Below are 19,946 nucleotides of genomic sequence, written 5' to 3'. Positions count from 1 at the left end.
CATTGTCTACATTGGCCCTTTCTCTGGGGAAACCACAAAGACCAGAACCGTAGGAGTGGCTAGAAAGAAGTAAGGGATGTAACTCCAGACCCACAGACAGTTCCAACAGGGCTTAAACAGTGAGTGAGTGAGTGGGAAATAATGGCTATCTCTATAAGTGATTGGGAACTAGTAATCTGGCTCAGTGTAAGGTGCCTTGAGCGCCCCGCCTGCACCCTGATATCTTACGTGTAGTAACAATACAAAGTGCAAAATGCAGTGTGCGGAGTGTTAGTGGAGTGCGGAGTGACTGAAGAGTGACTGGAGAGTCTTCTGAGGGATCTGTATGGTGGACAAATCTTTATGGAGTCATAAGTGATCAGCATGTCTATAGTGGGCTACAGTGGGCTGAACAATTCCGTCAACAGTTCCAGCTGTTCATTGGTGGGCTGTATGGCATTGCTAAGACCTGCTATGTATATATATGCTAGCAGCTCTGGTGAGGCCTGTGTACCTTCAGAGGATGTCGGAGCAGGGATTCAGCACTTTGGAGCCTGTTAGTGCTGTGTGACACATCTAATGTAGATCTGATGAGATGTACATACATTATATATAATGTATGTGTATATGTGTGTATGTGTATGTATATATATATAATACACAATATACAAAAGTAAAATAATCCTGCCTATCCCATTGTTTCATCTTGTTCTTGTCTTGTTATTTATTGCTGCATTTATTCATTTTATTATTTATATTATAGGCATATCATATATTATTTAATTTTTGCTAAAAATGCATTCCTTAGTCACAAGCAAGTCGAGAAACACTCTAGTCTGATAAAGATCTAATAAATAATGATCTAATAAATCATAGCAGTGGAAGTTTGTTAGGCTTCCTTCAACCTGGAGCTCCTCTCTAATCCAGGTGGAGGCAGTAACGCGCCCAGTAGCTGCTTCTCCAACCTCCAGAAAACTCTGAAGAACAAAAAGAGGCTGCAGGTTTCTCGCCTGAGCAGCTGAATTATTCTGCTTGAGCTAATCATCTCCACATTATTTTTTTCTGACAGAAATTTGCAAAGTTTTACAGTTACATTGGATCCAGTTAGAAATATAAGGGCGTTATTGTGTCTTTAAAACCCTGAGGTAAGGTAAACAGAAGCTGTGGCCGAATCCCAAATGGATCTCCACTTCACTGTTTAAGTGCACTACATAAGGCATGAAATAATGTACACCCTATGTAGTGCACTATTTATCTAACGAGGAGAGATTTGTAGTTCGGCCTTAGCGAGGTGTTTTTGTATGTGTGGCTAACCTATTTGTTTGTATGTTTAAAGTATTTAAATAATCTTAACTTGTTCTAAGTCACCTACTATCAAGATAAAGCAATCAAGATAAAAACAATTAGTATGAACTTAACTGAGCTAACTGACATAGCTAGCATATAAAATTACTTCATATATTATATTATATTATATTATATTATATTATATTATATTTGATATACAAACTTATTTATTAACAAACCTGGACTATAGAGTTTAAAGTGAAAGAACAGCTTTAAATATTTCTCTGATTTCCTTTAAATATTTAAGATATTATTATTATTATTATTATTATTATTATTATTATTATTATTATTGCTTTTATTTATTTTTATAAATAAATTTTTTTATTTTTTTTATTTTAGACCTGCTATAATGAGTTCAGCAGGAGACAGACAGCGCTCCTCCAGAGAGTCTCGGGCTCCTGATCCTGATCCAGCTTCCTCACAGGTAAAGCTTAAGGATATCTCCAACAGTCTCAGAATTCGTGTGATAGATCAATAACATGATGATAAAGTTTGTCTGATTCAACTCCTCCTATAAGTCTGAACCTAACCCCTAAGGGCTGGATTAGTGTTTGAATTTAAAAAAAAAAAAAAAAAAAAAAAAAACTCTCATTTTGCCTTCAAACATGCCAATAGGTCTGTTTTGGATACCAGTCGACTAGATTTTCTAGATTAGTAAATACTTTTGAATGTCATAGTTTTTGATTTGAGCTCATGACAACAATCACGATGACGACAAAGTTTTAACAGCTCGTCGGTGTGTTTAAGGTTGCTGTGTGTTAAATCACTGAACTTTAGAGAGTAGTGTTTGTTATCTATGGGAAATAATTTCTGTTAGTGTTTGTTAACTAATCAGTAAAGTCAATTATCATCCAGTAGCTTGTTTTTAAAGTAATTTAGTTTAGCAGTTGCTCACTAGTCTGGTCTAATTTAAATGAGCTTTTGCTAGCTATGGGAGATGATTTCAGTTAGTGTTTGTTAGCAAATCAATAAGGTTATTGTTTAATGTAGTAAATTAGCTTTCAGCAGCTAGTCTGTGTTAATTTTTAATCATTAGCATTTTATTCTGAGGTAATAGCTATTGAAGAGAAAAATATGATTAATCAGAAATAAGAAAAAGAATATAAATATGTGTGTAAAGATAACATTTTTTTTAGTTCAACATTTCATACTTATTAAGAGATAGTTATAGGTTTAAAACTACATCATGCTTGATTGATGTAAATGAATAGATTTGTAAACTGGGTTGATGTACTTTGTCGAATAAGTGTTACTGTTGTTTTGTCTTTAGCTATCTGAGGATGTGAAAATAGAAACTTCAGGTGTAGGGACATCAGCCTCTGTGGGACACACCCCACCTGTGGACCATCAGAGTGGAGCAGTCCATATGAAGCTTACACCTCGTCAGTCCAGTTTCTACTGATACAAACTCTGTAAATGTCTCATTTCTGTCGGTGTGTATAAGAATCTGTGTGTTTGTGTGTGTGTGCGCACATGCGCATTAGAAGGCTGTGTGAAGAAAGAGGAGATGCTGGAGCTGAATGTCTGCAACAGTGGAAATGACCTGAACAACATTCCTGAAGTTTCCTCCATTAAAGAGGAAGAAACCGACGATAAAGACTACCTCTGTAAGACATCAGGCTACTCTGGAGCTCAGTAACACTCTCACTAATTACTCTATCCTGCGCACTATGTAGTGCACTAAGTGTGCCCTAGAGAGTCATTTAGGTCTGAGCCTCTGTCTCTGATTATTTAGTTTAGTTATTGGTGTGAGTGTCATCTCATATCCAAGAGTGAGAGAAACTAAACACAAATCTACTGTTTAACAACGAACAGCTACTTCTAGATAAGAACTGCACACAAAGAAAATTTTCCAGATTAACTTTACTGCAGCTTAGCCCCGCCCAGTCATTTTACAGCTGGTTAGTCATTTTCAGACCTGCCAACCTTTTAACATCAGAGTACACTGATATGAGTTATCACTTAAAATACAGCAAAAGAGCAGCGCATGACCTAAAATTAAGAAACACGATATGACTTCATTTACAACTTGGGAGGGCTACTGATAACAGGAAGTGAGGTCATACCTCAGCAATGGCTTGACATTTTACTTTACCTTCAAATTTAGAATGTCTCCGTTGGAGCAAGCGGTGATGGTCCCAATGGCTTTTGGTCTTCCTCTGTCGCTAAGGGTGTTGACAAAGTGCTTGGCCCCCCTTAATCACTACTTCCAGGTATATTTCCTCTTAAGGGTTGGCAGGTTTTATTAAGACACACAAATGTTGTAAGTGCACTTCAGGGAAAATATAAACAAAGAAAATGTATGTTTTTCTTTGCTACTTTTTTTTTTTTTTCCCTATTTAGGCAAAAAATTTGGTTTCATTTTATATTTTCCTTTCATATCAGTAATAAAAAATATATAGAACACTTTTTACATTATACTAAATTTAAGAACTACAAAGAAATAAGTAAGTTGATGAATGTAAATACCTTTCACTACAGCTGTAGGCAGTTTATTATTATATGGACATGGGCTGGATTGCAGACTGGACATGCAGTTATGTTAATTCTACAAAAGCTGTATATAGTATAAGACGGCACAGTATTGGTGCCTTATAGCTCCGGGGTCCTGGGTTCAGTCCTGAACCCGGGTTTCTGTCTGTGTGGTGTTTCTCATGTTCCTCCTGCATGTATGACCGCATGCTTGGAGAACTCAGAAGTGGGCTATGGCTCTACTGTGACGTTTGCAACTCCTCTTTCTTTTTAAATTGTGTTTAATTCCAGTTTTCAAAAATGATTTCTTCCTGTTATGTTTTGTCTTCTTTCAGACTGTGAAGTTTGCAAATCCTTTTTCTTCAAAAAGTGTGATGTTCACGGTCCAGCACTCTTCGTCCCTGATACTCCTGTTCCCATGGGAGTCCCTGACCGAGCCAGACAAACTCTTCCTCCTGGATTAGAGATTCGGAAGTCCGGTATTCCTGACGCAGGCTTGGGAGTGTTTAATAAGGGGGAGACTGTTCCAGTTGGCGCACACTTCGGACCCTACCAGGGAGAGCTGGTAGACAGAGAGGAAGCTATGAACAGTGGCTACTCCTGGGTGGTGAGTTATTATAAATATATTATAATTATAAAAGCGGGAATTGGGGTACTAAGCGTGCTTACAGAAAGGTTGCCGATTTTGCCGTGAAGCTTGATGGCTGTTTGATAAGAATACAGTCAGGAACATTGATGCACCAGGAAAGGCTGGGTTATCATTTGATTTCTGTAAAACTAGTCTTGCTTATAATGTTTAAAGTTCTGAAAGGTTTATCTGCTGGCATAACTTATGAATATCCTGTAGCATGGAATTGTATTTCCAAAAGATGTTGGGACTGTCATTTAGCTTTAATGAACAGTAGAAACTGACCATACTCTTCAGCTATAACGCAGGGGTGGTTAGACTAAATACAAAAAAAAATGCCTGGTAAAAAACATTTTGGTTAAATGGGAAAGGATGTGGGATGCCAAAAAAGAGAGTCGCCTCTGGTAATAATTAAATTTGCTTCAAGCTCTCCAACTAGGTGAAATTTAACCCTCTGTGGAGAAAGCACAGAAAATACTCTAGAGAACAGAATCACAGAACAGCAAATCATAATTATTAACAATTCTGCTGCTTCCATTCTCATCAACACGTATGCATTTAATTGCATACATGTACTAATAATCATTGTGATGTGATTTCTTCTTTTGTGATCAAATATTTATTGAAAATGAGCAGCCATTATGTGCCAAAGATATCCTTGGATTATGTATTTAAAATAACAAACAAAAGGAACTTAAATAAAGACTGTGTGTATGCAAATCACAGTATGAAATCTCTAGTTATATACTAAAACAGTCTTACTCTTTTTACACAAAACCTATACACACAGATAAACAGAAACATGAGGACACACACAACAGCAGGGCTCAAAATGCGTAATATCAAATGTTGGTGCTGAGAAAGGTACAAATCTGAATCATTACAAAAGACTCCTTAGCTTATCAAGAGCACTAATCCAAATATTCAAGGTAGTTTCTTTGGCACAATTAATTTGAACTATCGAGTGTTTGTTATAGATGACATCCAAAAAGGTGAGAATCCATTTTCTAGTGGAAAGAGAGAGAGAGGCTGCTGTGAGACCAGTGAGTAACTTGCTTTTTGAGTTTAGAAATGCTGAGCACTGAGTGATGGTTCAAAATCAAAACAGGTAAGATTTCAGGTGTTGTATTAGAAAACACATCAGATCATTTGGACACAGCCTTTTTCCAAAATTGAGCGACAGGATCGTAGTACTTCTGTTTGAGACAGATTGCGTAAGGGATCACTTATGACATGCATACCGTGGAGTTTAAGAGGAGATAAGCAAGTTCTATGCATATTATTAAAGTGAATTTTTTTTTCTTGTTGATCAGTGTTGTGTGATGAATATTGAATATTAGACTACACAGCATTTCAACTAAAGCCAGAATCTAAACCTAGGCAATCACATCTCCAACGCTTGTCCAGTGCTGCATGTAAAAGAAGGAGAAACCTGATAGCTAAATATCCTCTTGATTTTGCTAAATGAACATATCATCATTCTGAATATCCCAAGAGTTATGAATACCCAATTAGAAGTCCCTTACTGTGAAATACAGGTGAAACGAATGTGCCAACTACAGGGAATATTACAGTGCGCTTCTTCTAATTTCCATGTCTGTATTTTTTAAATAAAAATTTTCACATTACTTTTGCTGTCTCCAGCTGTCTTCATTTTGCCTTACTAATTTTTGTAGAACAGTGTGGGGGATACGGTAACCTTCCACTTTAAGAGGAACACCTGCACACTGCTCATTTATGCAGTTATCTAATCAGCCAATCATATGGCAGCAGCACAATGCATAAAGTCATACAGATACAGGTCAAGAGCTTCAGTTAATGTTCTCATCAAACATCAGAATGGGGAAAAGTGTGATCTCTCTAACTTTGATCATGGCATGGTTGTTGGTGCCAGATGGGCTGGTTTGAGTATTTCATAAACTGCTTATCTCCTGGGATTTTCACAGAAACAGTCTCTAGACTTTACACGGAATGTTGCAAAAAAGACAAAGAACATTCAGTGAGCGACAGTTCTGTGGGTGGAAACACCTTGTCGATAAGAGAGGTCAGAGGAAAAAAAATATAATTTTTTTTGTGCAGATATCCAGGAGTGGACAGCGTGAGGAATACATAGATGCCAAGAGAGAGATGTATGCTAACTGGATGAGGTGAGGAATACACTGGGTGTTGGGTCTTTGTTTAGTAGTTGATTTTATGGTTCCTCATTTTTTGGAACATTCTCGTCACTCATATCTTCTCCATGATTACTCTCACTTTGTATAATTGATTTCTGATATTTTTTCTTTTTCTTTTTTTTAACCTTTCTTACACCGTGCATCATTCTCTCAGGTATGTGAATTGTGCCCATAATGATGGCGAGCAGAATCTTATGGCATTTCAGTATCAAGGAGGAATTCTGTACCGATGCTGTCGACCCATTAATCCAGGACAGGAGCTCTTGGTGTGGTATGAAGCAAATTATGCCAAAGATCTCGGCACTACGTTTGACTACCTATGGAACAAAAAGTGCTCCACAAATGGTAAAGTCTAAAGATAGGGATTTTATGATAAATATTTGGTTTTAAAAACAAATTTTAGGATTTAAAACCTAAGTGTTGTGTCAGGTATCTGTCTTCCTGAACTGAGTTATGGATGAGATCAAAGAAGCTTTGTACTTCAAGGGTTTCCTGAACAAGAAAACAGAACCACTGAGCTAGAACTCGGTTCCGTTTTCATTTCTACTGACTGAAACAAGCAATATGAAGCAAACCGGATGCTTCTACACCTGTAAACAGGTTAGAACCTTAGACTGTATTGAAATGAATGACCTGTAAAGTAATATAAATATATCTTGTACAGTCTGGAGACATGTCAGAGCTTTGGAAACCTGCCCTGTCTTCCATACAGATCAACAGTGAGGTTCCAGATATAAAAAATGCAATTCATTTTTGCTGTAGATAATTTTTTTGTGATAATCTTAAACCTGATAAGACTGACTTAACTTTCAGTACTACATTACCCAGAATCCCAAAGCAAAACCCAGCAGTCAGTGACATCACTTTAATCATGGAAGTATGTGGCATAAGAATTGATGTCACACCATCTTGCATTGTATGGTCAAAGGTATGTCAACACTCTTCCTAATTATTGAGTTCAGGTGTTTCCACACCCATTGCTAACAGGTGCATAAAGTTAAGCATATAGCCATGCAGTCTCCAAAGTCAAGTGGTGGCAGTAGGAATGGGCTGCACTGAAGATCTCATTGACTTTAAATGTGGCACCGTCATAGCATGCCACCGTTGTCACTTTGATCTTGAAATTTTTGCCCTGGTCAAGTAAGTGCTATTATTGTGAAATGGAAGCATCTAGGAGCAACAACAGCTCAGCCACAAAGCAGTAGACCATGCAAACTGACAGAGTGAGGCCACCAAGTGCTGCAGCATGTAGCATGTAGCATGTAGAAATCGCCTATCCTCTGTTGCATCACTCACTGCAGAGTTCCAAACTGCCTCTGGAAGCAACATGTGGATTTGGGGCTTCATGAAATGGGGTTCCACGGCAGCTGTACACAAGCCTAAGATCACTATGTGCAATGCCCAGCCTCAGCTGGAGTGATGTAAAGCACACCACCAGTGGACTCTGCAGCAGTGGAAGTGATGAATCAAACTTCACTATCTGGCAGTCTGATGGACAAATTTAGGTTTGGTGAATGCCAGGGGCACGCTACCTACTGGAATGCATAGTGCCAACAGTTTGGTGGAGGGAGGGATAATGTCCTGGGGCTGTTTTTCATTGTTTTGGCTCCTTAGTTCCAGTGAAGGGTAATGTTAATGCTACAGCATACAAAGGCATTTTAGACATTTATATGCTTCCACCTTTGTGGCAACAGGTTGAGTATGGCCCTGGTCAGGAAAGGCCATGGTTAGATGAGTTTGGTATGGAGGAACTCCAGTGGCCTGCACAGAGCCCTGACCTCAAACCCCACTGAACAACTTTGGGATGAATTAGAAGGCTGTTATAGCTGCAAAAGGGGCTATAAATGGACATATTAATGGCTAAAGGTTTTGGAAGACATTTTGTTGGAGATCGAAAAATGAATATGAGATGACAGAATCAGAATTTCAGCTTTTGTTTCCTGATGACATATGACACATGAAACATGACACCTTTTGTTTGAGCCAGCCCATTTTTCAAGTGACTCAAAATATTGGAACATGTAGCTGACAGGTGTTCCTTTGCCCAGGTGTTGCCCTGTTAGATTTATTGTTTAAACAATTAATAGCTCTGATTGTCTACTCTTGGTTTGAGCCCTGGATTTTGCCTGTGAAGACTGCATTTGTTGTTAAATGGATAAACCACTGGGAAGACCAGAAAGCTGTCTAAGCAAAAAAAGCAAGCCATTTTGAGAAAAGAGGGAAAATTGATCAGAGCCATTGCATAAGCATTGGTCATAGCCAGTACAACAACTTGGAATGTCCTGAAAAAGAAAGAAACCACTGGTGTATCAACAACCAAACATGGAACAGGTCGGCCAAGGAAAACAACAGCAGTTGATGACAGAAACATTGTGCAAGCTGTGAAGAAAAACCCAGAAGCAACAGTCAGTGACATCACCAACAACCTCCATAGGGCAGGGGTAACACAGTCCACTGTTCAAGAAGACTTTGAGAATAGAAATATAGAGGCCATATCACAAGATATCCTCAGCAGTAAGAATCAGAAAGCCAGGTTAGTATTTCACAAAGAAGTACAGAGATTCAATTCAGTTCGATTTTATTTGTATAGCACTTAACACATTAAATACATTTACATAATAAATACATTCAGGATATAAATTTTAAATGTATGAATTTATCCCTACTGAGCAAGCCAGCGGAGACGGTGGCAAGGAAAAACTCCCTGAGATGATATGAGGAAGGAAACCTTGAGAAGGACCAGACTCAAAAGGGAACACATCCTCATCTGGGTGACTACAGATAGTGCAATTATAAATAAATCCCTTCTATAACTGTGCACTACATGGTCAAATAGTGCAGTTGTGTAACCAGGAAATTCATTACAGTTGTGACATGAAGTCTGTTTTGTTGAACTTATCCATTGTTCACTGATGGAGACTTGAGTGGAAGACTGTTGTTGCAATTGCAGTCCTAAAGCTATCATAGCAATTGCAATCCTAAGCCATAATAGCATAACTGTTCATATGAATTGTGTTCCAAAGCCATCTTCATGGTTTTGTAGGGCATCAGGATGCATCAGACAGGTCTGGAGAGCAGAAGGGGTCAGGATCACTGGTAATCTCAGGAGTAGCATGTGTAGCTCGACAGAGAGAGAGAGGGAGAGATTATTAGGTACGTTTATTGTCCTGTAATGGTTAAGGACAACATACTTTGTGTGCAGAGTGAAAGCAGGGACTCCAGTGAGACGAGCTATGACATAATTACTAAAAGTGAGAGCCAGAAGGTCTTTATGGAGAAAATGAATCAGAAATTTACTTTTAGACCCAAGACAGCTGAAAAGGTAAGTGCTCACTCTTAAGCTCTATAGACTGATAAAGAGATGACTCACTGCGTAGACTGCCAGCCTTCTCACTAGCCTCTTGCAAACACCAAAATACCAGTTTGGATTGTCCTGCTTCTTGTTATCCAAGTAGCATTCATACCACTGCTTTGTCTAGATTCCCTTCTGTCTGTACAAAATATGTTAATCAGCATCAGTAGATTAGCAGGGTCATGATGGCTCAGGGATTTATTACTAACTTTATGCTAGTAGTGGGCAGCATTTAATTTCAAATTCCAGTCTTTCTGAGAGCCAGTGTGGGGTCCTTGAGCAATACCTTTTAACCCTTAAATGCACAACTATATGCCTTCATTGGACTCTGCCTCACTTTTAAATTGGTTTTAATAAAAGTAAAACCTAGTAGTCACCTATTTTCTGGGCTGTGATGGACTTCTTTAGCTTGTAGCTCCAGGCTTTACAGCTTTACTTTCCCCTGTCACACCCTTCATGGACCACCAAGAGATGCCTACCCACAGTAAGTGGCCCTGTTCTTCATGACTGTAACTCTTGCATTCCTATACACATACTATGTTTAGTGTTCCTCCACAGCTGCTGGGAATCTTTGATGGCAATTTTTGCTTCAGGGCTACCATCACGTTTCCAGCCACAGGAAACTTAGCAGCGGTAGCATCTATGTAAATCAACCTTGTTCGTCCATCGAAGATGATAATGACCATGACTTCATGTTTTATGTCTTGAGTCCCTGTTGAGGCCAATCCTGGCTAAGAAGCGTTTACCACAGATATTACATTGATAGGTTGGAATATTGTTGCTGGTTACATTTGCTCAGTGAATGCTATGTTTCTTCTGAGCCTCAAGAGTCCGCTGGAGCTCAGCATGTTCAGCTCCCATTGTGATGGTGTTCCACCAGGAGGGATGATCTAGTGCTTGATGTTCCATGTCTCAATACGTATGTAAAACAGTCCGTTGAAGGGACTGTTTCCGTGTGTCTTTAAATCTTTTCTTTTGGCCATCAACATTCCTGTTCCTGGACACAAGTTCCCCACACAGGATTTGCTTTGGTCCTGCCTATGTCCAGCTCACCTTACTTGAGCCTTTTGTAGCATATTGTGGATATGTGGCAGATTTGCACCAGCAAGGACCTCACTGTTGGGTATGTTATCTTGCCACTTTATTTTCATTAGGAGCCAAAGGCAGCTGAGAAGTGGTTGAGTTGATTGGCATGGCAACTGTAGACTGTCCATGTCATATGTGCATATAACAAGATGGCACTGATGATCACTGCAGCACGGTAGATTTTTTGTTCATGGAAAGGGCAATGACTCATCTTTCCCACACTTTTAGCCTGAAGACGACCAAACATGGAACTGGCTTTGGCAATTCTGTTCTGTGCTTCAGCAATTACAGTCAGGTACATAAATATTTGGCATATATTTTGACAAAGTTATTATTTTTGCTGTCTACCACATTATATAGGAGTTGAAATTAAATAATTATTATGACCTCAAGATACGATACGTTTTCTCTACAACAAAAATAAGCACTGCCTGAATATGTGCCTTAGGTTTCCATTTCGAACTGATTAAAACATTTAACATTATAAAAGTTCTATAATTGAGACTTTATAATGACACAGTGGCTGTGAGATTCAACAGAACAACAAAACAAGTAGAACTCGAATCCAACAGCATTAACAGTGATGCCTCTGCCATCAACAAGTTTAGTTTTTACTAATTTGTTTACCTCTAATGCCCTTAAAATATACTTCAGACAGGGAACAAGCCATTAAGGAAAAACTATTCTAGACTTTGACTGTAATGTGATCCTGACCCTGTTTGAATCAATTCCAAAATCTAATCAGTTCATGTGCAGGTGAAAATGATTATTCCATACAAAAATCTAGGACAAAAGGACGGACAGACAGTCAGATGGACGGATAACCCAAGAACATAATGCCTTCACTCAAATTTATAAATGAGGGGTTAGGTAGGGGTTAGTTGTTCTGTCAGAGAAGCTCTCAGAAACCATAAAAACATGGGAGAATCTTCTAGCTCCTACATACTGCTGAATGTAGAAGCTCATGCTCTAGTATGCTAGTGTGTTTTTTTGTGGAAAAAAGGTGATTCAATATAAAAAAGGAAGCTACATTTTCAGAGGAGAAAGCATGGACTTAATTAAGTTTAAATCACATAGTATAAACCTCACATAATATACACTCACCGCTTCAATAGGAACACCTGTACACTTGCTCATTTATGCAGTTAACCAATCATTCAATCATGTGGCAATAACACAATGCATAAAATCATTCAGATACAGGTTAAGAGCTTCGGTTAATGTTCACATCAAACATCAGAATGGGGAAAAAGTGTGATCTCTGTGACTTTTTAAAGCTAGCATGTTGTTGGTGCCTGATGGGCTGATTTGGTGAGCAGAAAAGCATCTCAGAATGCACATCAAAACTTGAGGTGGATGGTCTAACACAGAAGACTGGAAAAAGACCAGGTGTTTTTCTTCAACTGTCCAGTTTGGGTGAGCCTGTGCCCATGATAGCCTCAGATTCCTGTTCTTGGCTGACAGGAGTGAAACCCAATGTGGTCTTCTGCTGTTGTAGCCCATCCACCTCAAAGTTTGATATTTTGTACATGCTGAGAAGCTTTTCTGTTCACCACGCTTGTAAAGAGTGATTATATGAGTTACTATATCCTATAAAATAGTGATGCAGCAAAATGAAAATGCTTAAGGTTTTATTCTTTTGAAACTATAGGAGGGGCAATTGCTATGTACATATGTACTGTAAAATTGCTAGTCACTTTGAGTTTATCTACTCAGGGCACCATGTAGATGTCTCATACACTGAACCTTGTTTTCTAAATATGTTACAGAACTGGGAAGTTCTCAAAGGCTTCAATACTATTACTGGTTCATGAGCTCTATTATTTTTCAACAATTAAGTTGTCCTTTTTTATAGTGCTGGATAAATTTGATTTTGCTGTGGGCAGTGATGGTGGTGTCTGTGTATTGATCTTCCAGTCTCCAGAAATGTGGCTCTAACTTGATACGCTTTCATGGTGGTGTGGGACAAGTCCTGTGGAGACCAGACAGGGACAGGCTAGATGATTTTATTTTATTGTATGATTTTATTTAAGATTATATGATCTGTTAGGTCAGTTGCTGAGAATTATAGAGTGAACAGTGGTCAGCCACGAACAGGCACATTTGTTGCAAATACCTGCACAGCTGTCTTGCATAGCCCAGGGAAATCAATCAGATGATACAGGGCAGAATGAGGTCTTTTTCAGGCAACTGGAAACATTGGTCCTTTCATAGGGAGAGGTTCCAGTACTCCTGATTAGAGATGCCCTCTTGATGACATCCCAGAAGGATATGGTCTTGAGGTGTTTTTCCCCCTCTAGGGCAGGGTAGCTGGCACCTGACCGTGGCTTGTGTGGTCCCTGGTCACTTAGGTGCACGGGTCCTGGGAGGTTTTGTCTCTTGATGATTGACCCTAATTTGACTGGGCAAGTGAATGAAGCTGTCCAGTTTGCCCCATCTCCCTCACTTGGACTGCCATGAGTTCTTCTGTCTGACTCCAGCAGCAAACCGTACACAGGAGCTGGTCGAACTGCTATCATGGTGGGCTGTCTTTCAGTGGAAAACCTGTAGTATGTTTATCTCACTTAGATAACCAGGTTATTGTAAGTTTTTCCTTTTTCTTTCTTCTTAAAACTCTTCTATTTGTTTTTTCACTTGAATGTTGTTGGTTGCTGTATTACATTAAAGGTGGAATAAGATCTGACATGACTTATCTTGGTTTCATTTTTTACATCACAAAAACCTGCAAATTTAACAGGGGTGTGTAGACTTTTATATCCATGTACGTTTAACAATTAACAGAAAAGAAAAAAAGTCAATTAAACCCCTCCCAGAAAAAAAAAAAATCTATCATACAATGAAGTATGCAAAAAGTGGAAAGTCTAAATGCTTTCCGAAGACATTGTATATCCTAATTTGGTGAGGGCAAGAGTTGTAAGAGGCATTCCTGCCTTATACGTTCATTTACATTTCATAAGTACACGTTCACTTCTATCTTCCTATCTATTTGTTTTTGTAACGCAGGATCTTGATTATTTTGACAATACAAAAATGGTTTAGGAAGATACCACCTAAAAAACATTGACTTTATTTGCAGGAGCTGCTTCAAACCTTCAAGCAGCATACAAAAGGGTCAGGGAAGAGAACTTAAGATTAAAGGCAAAAGTGGACAGCCTTCAAGAGCGGGTAGCTGCCCTTGAGGCTGACAAGGTGTTTTTGCAGAATAGTCTTTCAGCAGGTGAGTTTCATTCTTACACACTGGAAGGGGCGGGTGTCAGGGGTAGGGTCTGTTTTTGGTGCTAAGCAGCTGAAAATGTTTTTCAGTTTTGGTAACACTGTATTAAAAGAGTGCTTAGATATTAGAAATAACATTTTATGTATAGTTACATTATTGTTAAAAAAAAAAAAAAAAAAAGTAAAAAAAAAACAAATCTGTGCAAATCTGTTTATCGTCTAATTTCTCCCCCAGTTGAATGATAAGTCCTAAGATATCTCTTATGCACTTCTTTGGCTTAGCACTTGCAAAGAAAGTCACTGGTTTGGATGAGGAAGCATCAGAAGAAGAAAGAAAAACAATTGTGATGAGGACAAAGAAAAAAGTGGCTAAAAAGAGGGAACGTAGCTCATCTTCCTCCTCTGTCTCTTCCTCCTCCTCATCTTCCTCATCCTCACTGCAAAAAAAGAAGTATAAAAAGGGGAAAGGAAAAGAAAAGAGAAAGAAGTACAGGGCTGGTGAAAAAAGGCAGAAAAGAGGTATGTTCAATACATTCATTACATTTTGCATTATTATTGTTATATATAGTGCAGATTCAATTGCTGTGTTTGACAGAGCAATGAATTTATTAATATCTAATTAGCATTATGATAATATACTTGACAACAGGTAAGACTGCCTACTCTATTATGGAAGAGTTTTCGTGTTCTTCAGCTTTTCTCTGCAGCATCTGTACTAGTGATGTTAGGCTGATTTATACTTCTACATGAGTGTCTCTGTGAGGCTATAGTATTCATACTTGCACGTAACATGAGTATGTCCTCTAGGGGGAGCTGTCGCATGAGCCACACCAGAATTTACTTACAGTCAGGTCCATAAGTATTTGGACAGCGACACAATTTTTGTAACTTTGCCTCTGTACACCACCACAATAGATTTGAAATGAATCAATCAAGATGTGATTGAGGTGTAGACGTTCAGCTTTAATTCAAGGGTTTAACAAAAACCCTGCATTAACCATTTAGGAATTACAGATGTTTTTGTACAGATGTTTGAGTCCCTCTATTTTCAGACTCAAAACTAACTGGACAATTAACTGGAGTTGATTCCAAGTGTTGAATTTGCGTTTTGTAGCTGTTCATGGGAACTCTCAATATGCAGTCCAAAGTGGTGTGAATGGAAGTGAAGGAGGTCGTCATTAGGCTGAAAAAAAAAAACAAAAAAAACCAGACCTATCAGAGAGGTAGCAGAAACTTTAGGAGTGGCCACATCAACAATTTGGTACATTCTTAAAAAGAAGGAATGCACTGGCGAGCTCAGCTCAAAAGGTTTGGAAGACAACTGAAGACAACTAAAGGGGATGATCACAGAATTCTTTCCTTGGTCAAGAAAAACTCCTTCACAACATCTAGCCAAGTCAAGAACACTCTGGAGGAGGTAGGTGTATCATTGTCCAAGTCTGCAATCAAGAAACACCTTCATGAATGTAAATATAGAGGGTTTACCTCAAGATGCAAACCACTGATAACACTCAAGAACAGAATGTAATGAAAGTACCAGAACAATGGGAAGAGAAGAGTATGGAGAAGTAAAGGAAGGGCTCATGATCCAAAGCATACTACATCATTCTATCAAACATGGTGGAGCAGTGTTATGGCATGGGCATGTACAGCTGCCAATGGAACAGGCTCACTGGTGTTTATTGATGATGTGGGTAATGATAGAAGTAGCAGGATAAATTCTGAAGCGTATAGAGCTATACTCTCTGCTCAGATTCATATATACCTTGGCTTACTTGCCCCTGCATGAATGAAAAACCTTTCAATTCGCAAAAGTTTTTTTGTTGTGTGCCACACGATCCCAGTCCTGACGTACACCTCCAGTCTCTAGATGCCCTGTGAACCTTTCTGGCAAGCTTTCTTTAAAAAAGAAAAAGAAAACAAAAAAACAGCAAACTGAAAAAAAAAATGTGCCTCCTGTTCAAATCGGTTATTTCTATCTGTTTAGAAAACTTAAAAATAAACTGAATATTTATTACCCTGTGTTCAGTGTAGCTGGTGCTGTACTTTGATCTACTGGTAAGTATATTGTCATGTAACATGATGTCTGCTCACAGACACACCAGTAAACGTCACTGAGTAATTGATTCTCACCAGTGTTACTGGTACCACACTAAATTTTATGTTTTCTCTCACAGTTCTACTGCCAGAGCATGCACTGGACCGGTATCAGAGGGTCCTAAAGGCAGTGGCATCAGGTCTTACAAAGACTGAGGCCTATGCTAAAGTCGGCGTAGATAGGAAGACGGTTGCTGATTCAGCATGTATTGCCGAACTGGCAGAATGTGATGAGGATGCTTACAATAGACTTCGAGCATCTTTTAAACGAGGAGACAAAATGTCAGACTTCGTGGCCAGGTGTAAAGAACTCTGTAGTGAGGAGCCACTAAAAACAGAAATTATTAAAAAAAAGGAAGCGGGATCGCTACTGGACATTTTTGAACGGAAGCAAAATAAAACATAATCAGATCTGAGTAGTTTTGAGTATTTTAGTATTAAGTAAAAATCCAGCCTGTTTGGTTGAAGTTCATCTTATTTGTATTGTATATGTAGCACGCTGTCAAATGTTAAATTGGAATTGTATATGTTATTTGTTCAGATTTATATTTGCTAGTCAAGTTTTCTGTCACAGTATGTAATGTTTACTGAAGAAATTCCTAGGAATGAATTAGACACGAGTAGTAACTCGTGAGCCCAGTGCTGAGTAATTATTGTTTATATTGAAATAATCCTTCATGTATTACATGTTAATTCTGTACAGTGGATTACCACTTTAGTACAGGGGGCACAAGCACTATTAATAATGAAAAGTCAGTAACACATCAGTTAAGAAACATGATTTCTACGTCTGAAATAAAGGATCCACCAAGAAATAAAGGATGGCCCAAATTAAAGGGTTGTTACAGTGGCATTTTAAGGGGGAAGTGCCTTTTGTGACTTTTTTTTTTACAATGGAATTTTAAGGGGGAACAGCTTTAAAATTGGTTAGTGACATCTTGAAGGGAAACTGCTTTTTTGTGATTGATACAGTGGTATTTAAGGGGAATTGCTTTCCAAATGGTCAGACAACGACCCCAAACATACAGCCAAAATAACTCAAGAAGGCCTTCCATGGCTGAGTCACTCTCCTGACTTGAATCCCAGGGAAAATGTATGGAAGATTTTGAAATCGCAAGTCCATCAGAAGGACCCTCATAAGCTTTGGGAACTGAAGATGATTTGCCAAAAGGAATGGAACAAAACTGAACCACAATGCTGCAAAAAAGCTAATTACTTCTTACTGTAGATTTATTGAAACTGTAATTGCCAACAGCTGCTTTGCAACAAAGTACTTATGTTGGTAATTTGCATTGTCCAAATGCTTTTCTCCTATCAGTTTCTTTTTTTAAAACATATCTTTGTTTATACTTATGAACACATGCTTTTTTTATTTGTATTTGTCAATAAACTCAAAAGGATGTGTGTAAATTTGAGGTTGCTATATGCACTAGAAGTATATTAAATAACCAAAACAAAAGTGTCAGAATAGTTATTAGCAGTCACTGTACATGCAAATCAAAAAAATCAAGTTAAATGCTAACATTAGCCCTATCTTCTCAAGTTTGTGAGTTCAAATCTCAACGGTACCACAGCTATCTGTGGCCGGGGTCAAGGCCATGCTCTCTTCTCCCCCTGGTAATCACATAGACAGTAGCCAATCATGGGTGTCTGTGAGTTCCTGTATGTAGAAGAGGGTAGATAGCACTTTACTCCTTGTGTGTTACGCTGATTTGTGAAGCAGCATGAGTAGCAGTTCGAAAAGACTCATTTGGCTGGCTTAATGTGTCTCGGAGGAAATGCGTTAGACTTCACCCTCCCTGTTTGGTAGCTGTCATATGATAGTTGAGAGCTGAATCTTGGCTGGGAATTCGCAGGAGACACTTTTTCACAAGTGTTTATTTTTGTTTGTCTTTACTTTTTCCAATTATTTTTTGTAATATGCTGTCACCTTTCATGACTCTTAACAGCCTGAGAGCCTCTGAAGCAAGATTGTGTATGAGAGGTGTTGCAATTACAGGCCATGCTTTCTCACAATCTTGCAAACAGAATCAACATGCACAAAATTTACAGATTTGTTTTTTGAATGTATAAGGAAAAAAAATTAGAAAAATACTTCTGGGTTTGTTTTTTTATTTTACCAATATGGCACAAAATTGCTTCTTCACAAATACCTCCAGCATAAGGGGACAAATCTCACTGTTTCCCCCCAGATGGACACGGAGATGTGATCTACTTGTATATGCATGCATACAGATAAATCAAGCCTGTTATCATTGTGTAGACCTACCTCTACATGACCTCCTATAGTCTCAGAAGCAATTAAACACCCTGTTTTCCGGAAACAAAAAGTATATCCTTCTTCAATTCTTCATGTTTTATTTATCAGGGCCTAAATAACAATTGTGTGGTCCTCACCAACTTCTATAAACAACCAAATAATGTCAGGTGACAACAAAAAGACAACAGATTTCAATGTAGTCATTTTTTGCTTCTGCTGTTATAGCCCATCCACCTCAACGTTCGAAGTGTTGTGCGTTCTGAGATGCTTTTCTGCTCAATACGGTTGTAAAGAGTGATTATTTGAGTTACTATATCCTTCCAGGCAGTTCAAACTCATCTGGCCATTTTCCTTTGACCTCTCTTATCAACAAGGCATTTCTACCTACAGAACTGTCTCTCATTCGGTGTTTTTTGTTTTTCGCACCATTCTGTGTAAAATCTAGAGACGGTTGTTTGTGAAATTACCAGGAGATCAGCACTTTCTGAAATACTCAATCCAGCCCATATGGCACTAACATTCATGCCACATTTAAAGTCACAGCGATCACAATTTTCTTCATTCTCATGTTTGATGTGAACATTAACTGAAGCTCTTGACCTGGTGTACAGGTCAAGTGGACAGAAAGGGATGTAATCAGTTGTACATTGGAGAAACCAAGATGAGATCTGAAGGTTTTGTCAAGCACTTTCATACCATCAGAATAAAGTATCTCTTGTTTCCAAAGATGAGACACTTCAGCAGCAATGAACAAAATATTAATGACATCTCTAAAGTAAGGAACCTTCATCAGAAAACCCTTATGTATGCTCTCAGAACTTTGGAGCCCCATAGAATGAGTGTCATGACATCTCATTACATAGTGATGATGTAATATCACCAGACTTTGGGTGCATTTGCTAAATTGGTAAGTTTGTGTTTATTTTTGTTGTTTGACGAAACATTTGTTGGTGTGTAGTTTAATCTATTAATCAAATCTTTGTATTTAGAAGTTAAACACTGCCATATACTGTACAATGTAATTGACACAATAACAATGAATAACAATACAGTTCGACTGATCTGAGACATGATAAAATAGTGATATGTGAGTAGTAGACAATAACTCTGTTACTGTCCATTCCTTCATCGCTAATATTCATAATTCCTAAATATATAAAACACAAAAACACCACACAGGCTGCGATTTGCTGTCGTGTACACTAGAGGGCGGTCTACATTCATTTCTGGTTATTTAACTGAAAACACTGCGTGGAGCTAAAACTGTGCGTGTGTGTGTGTGTGTGTGTGTGTGTGTGTGTGTTTACATGCATTATGTCATTTCATCTGATTGGC

At 38.4% G+C, this 19,946-nt stretch overlaps 1 protein-coding gene across 2 annotated transcripts; it reads left to right on the top strand.

The window, feature by feature from the left end:
* Positions 1-906: 906 nt before the first annotated feature.
* LOC113524338 (PR domain zinc finger protein 15) lies at positions 907-18,753 on the top strand. 2 transcript variants are annotated; one of them, XM_034304281.2, is made up of 10 exons: positions 907-1,124; positions 1,669-1,753; positions 2,600-2,711; positions 2,817-2,936; positions 4,137-4,408; positions 6,509-6,576; positions 6,758-6,948; positions 14,118-14,258; positions 14,537-14,773; positions 16,432-18,753. In XM_034304281.2, exons 2-10 carry the CDS (start codon positions 1,679-1,681, stop codon positions 16,755-16,757), a joined length of 1,542 nt encoding a protein of 513 aa, XP_034160172.2. In that variant the 5' UTR covers positions 907-1,124; positions 1,669-1,678; the 3' UTR covers positions 16,758-18,753. The 2 variants fall into 2 exon arrangements, with proteins under 2 accessions (XP_034160172.2, XP_026766349.3); XM_026910548.3 differs by having other exon boundaries at positions 913-1,124; positions 2,814-2,936; positions 16,432-18,751.
* The last annotated feature ends 1,193 nt before the right edge of the window (positions 18,754-19,946 follow it).

This window comes from Pangasianodon hypophthalmus, chromosome 5 (assembly GCF_027358585.1).
Source record: "Pangasianodon hypophthalmus isolate fPanHyp1 chromosome 5, fPanHyp1.pri, whole genome shotgun sequence".
Classification (NCBI taxonomy): domain Eukaryota; kingdom Metazoa; phylum Chordata; class Actinopteri; order Siluriformes; family Pangasiidae; genus Pangasianodon; species Pangasianodon hypophthalmus.
Note: the sequence above shows the minus strand (reverse complement) of the source record. Positions and strands in the feature narration are given on the sequence as shown.

Bases quoted from the DNA above. Each gene is read 5' to 3' on its own strand.
- LOC113524338 (XM_026910548.3), top strand. From the start codon at position 1,679: ATGAGTTCAGCAGGAGACAGACAGCGCTCCTCCAGAGAGTCTCGGGCT. The intron at 1,754-2,599 runs GTAAAGCTTAAG...TTTTGTCTTTAG, and splicing joins CTGATCCAGCTTCCTCACAG to CTATCTGAGGATGTGAAAAT. The intron at 14,774-16,431 runs GTATGTTCAATA...TTTCTCTCACAG, and splicing joins TGAAAAAAGGCAGAAAAGAG to TTCTACTGCCAGAGCATGCA.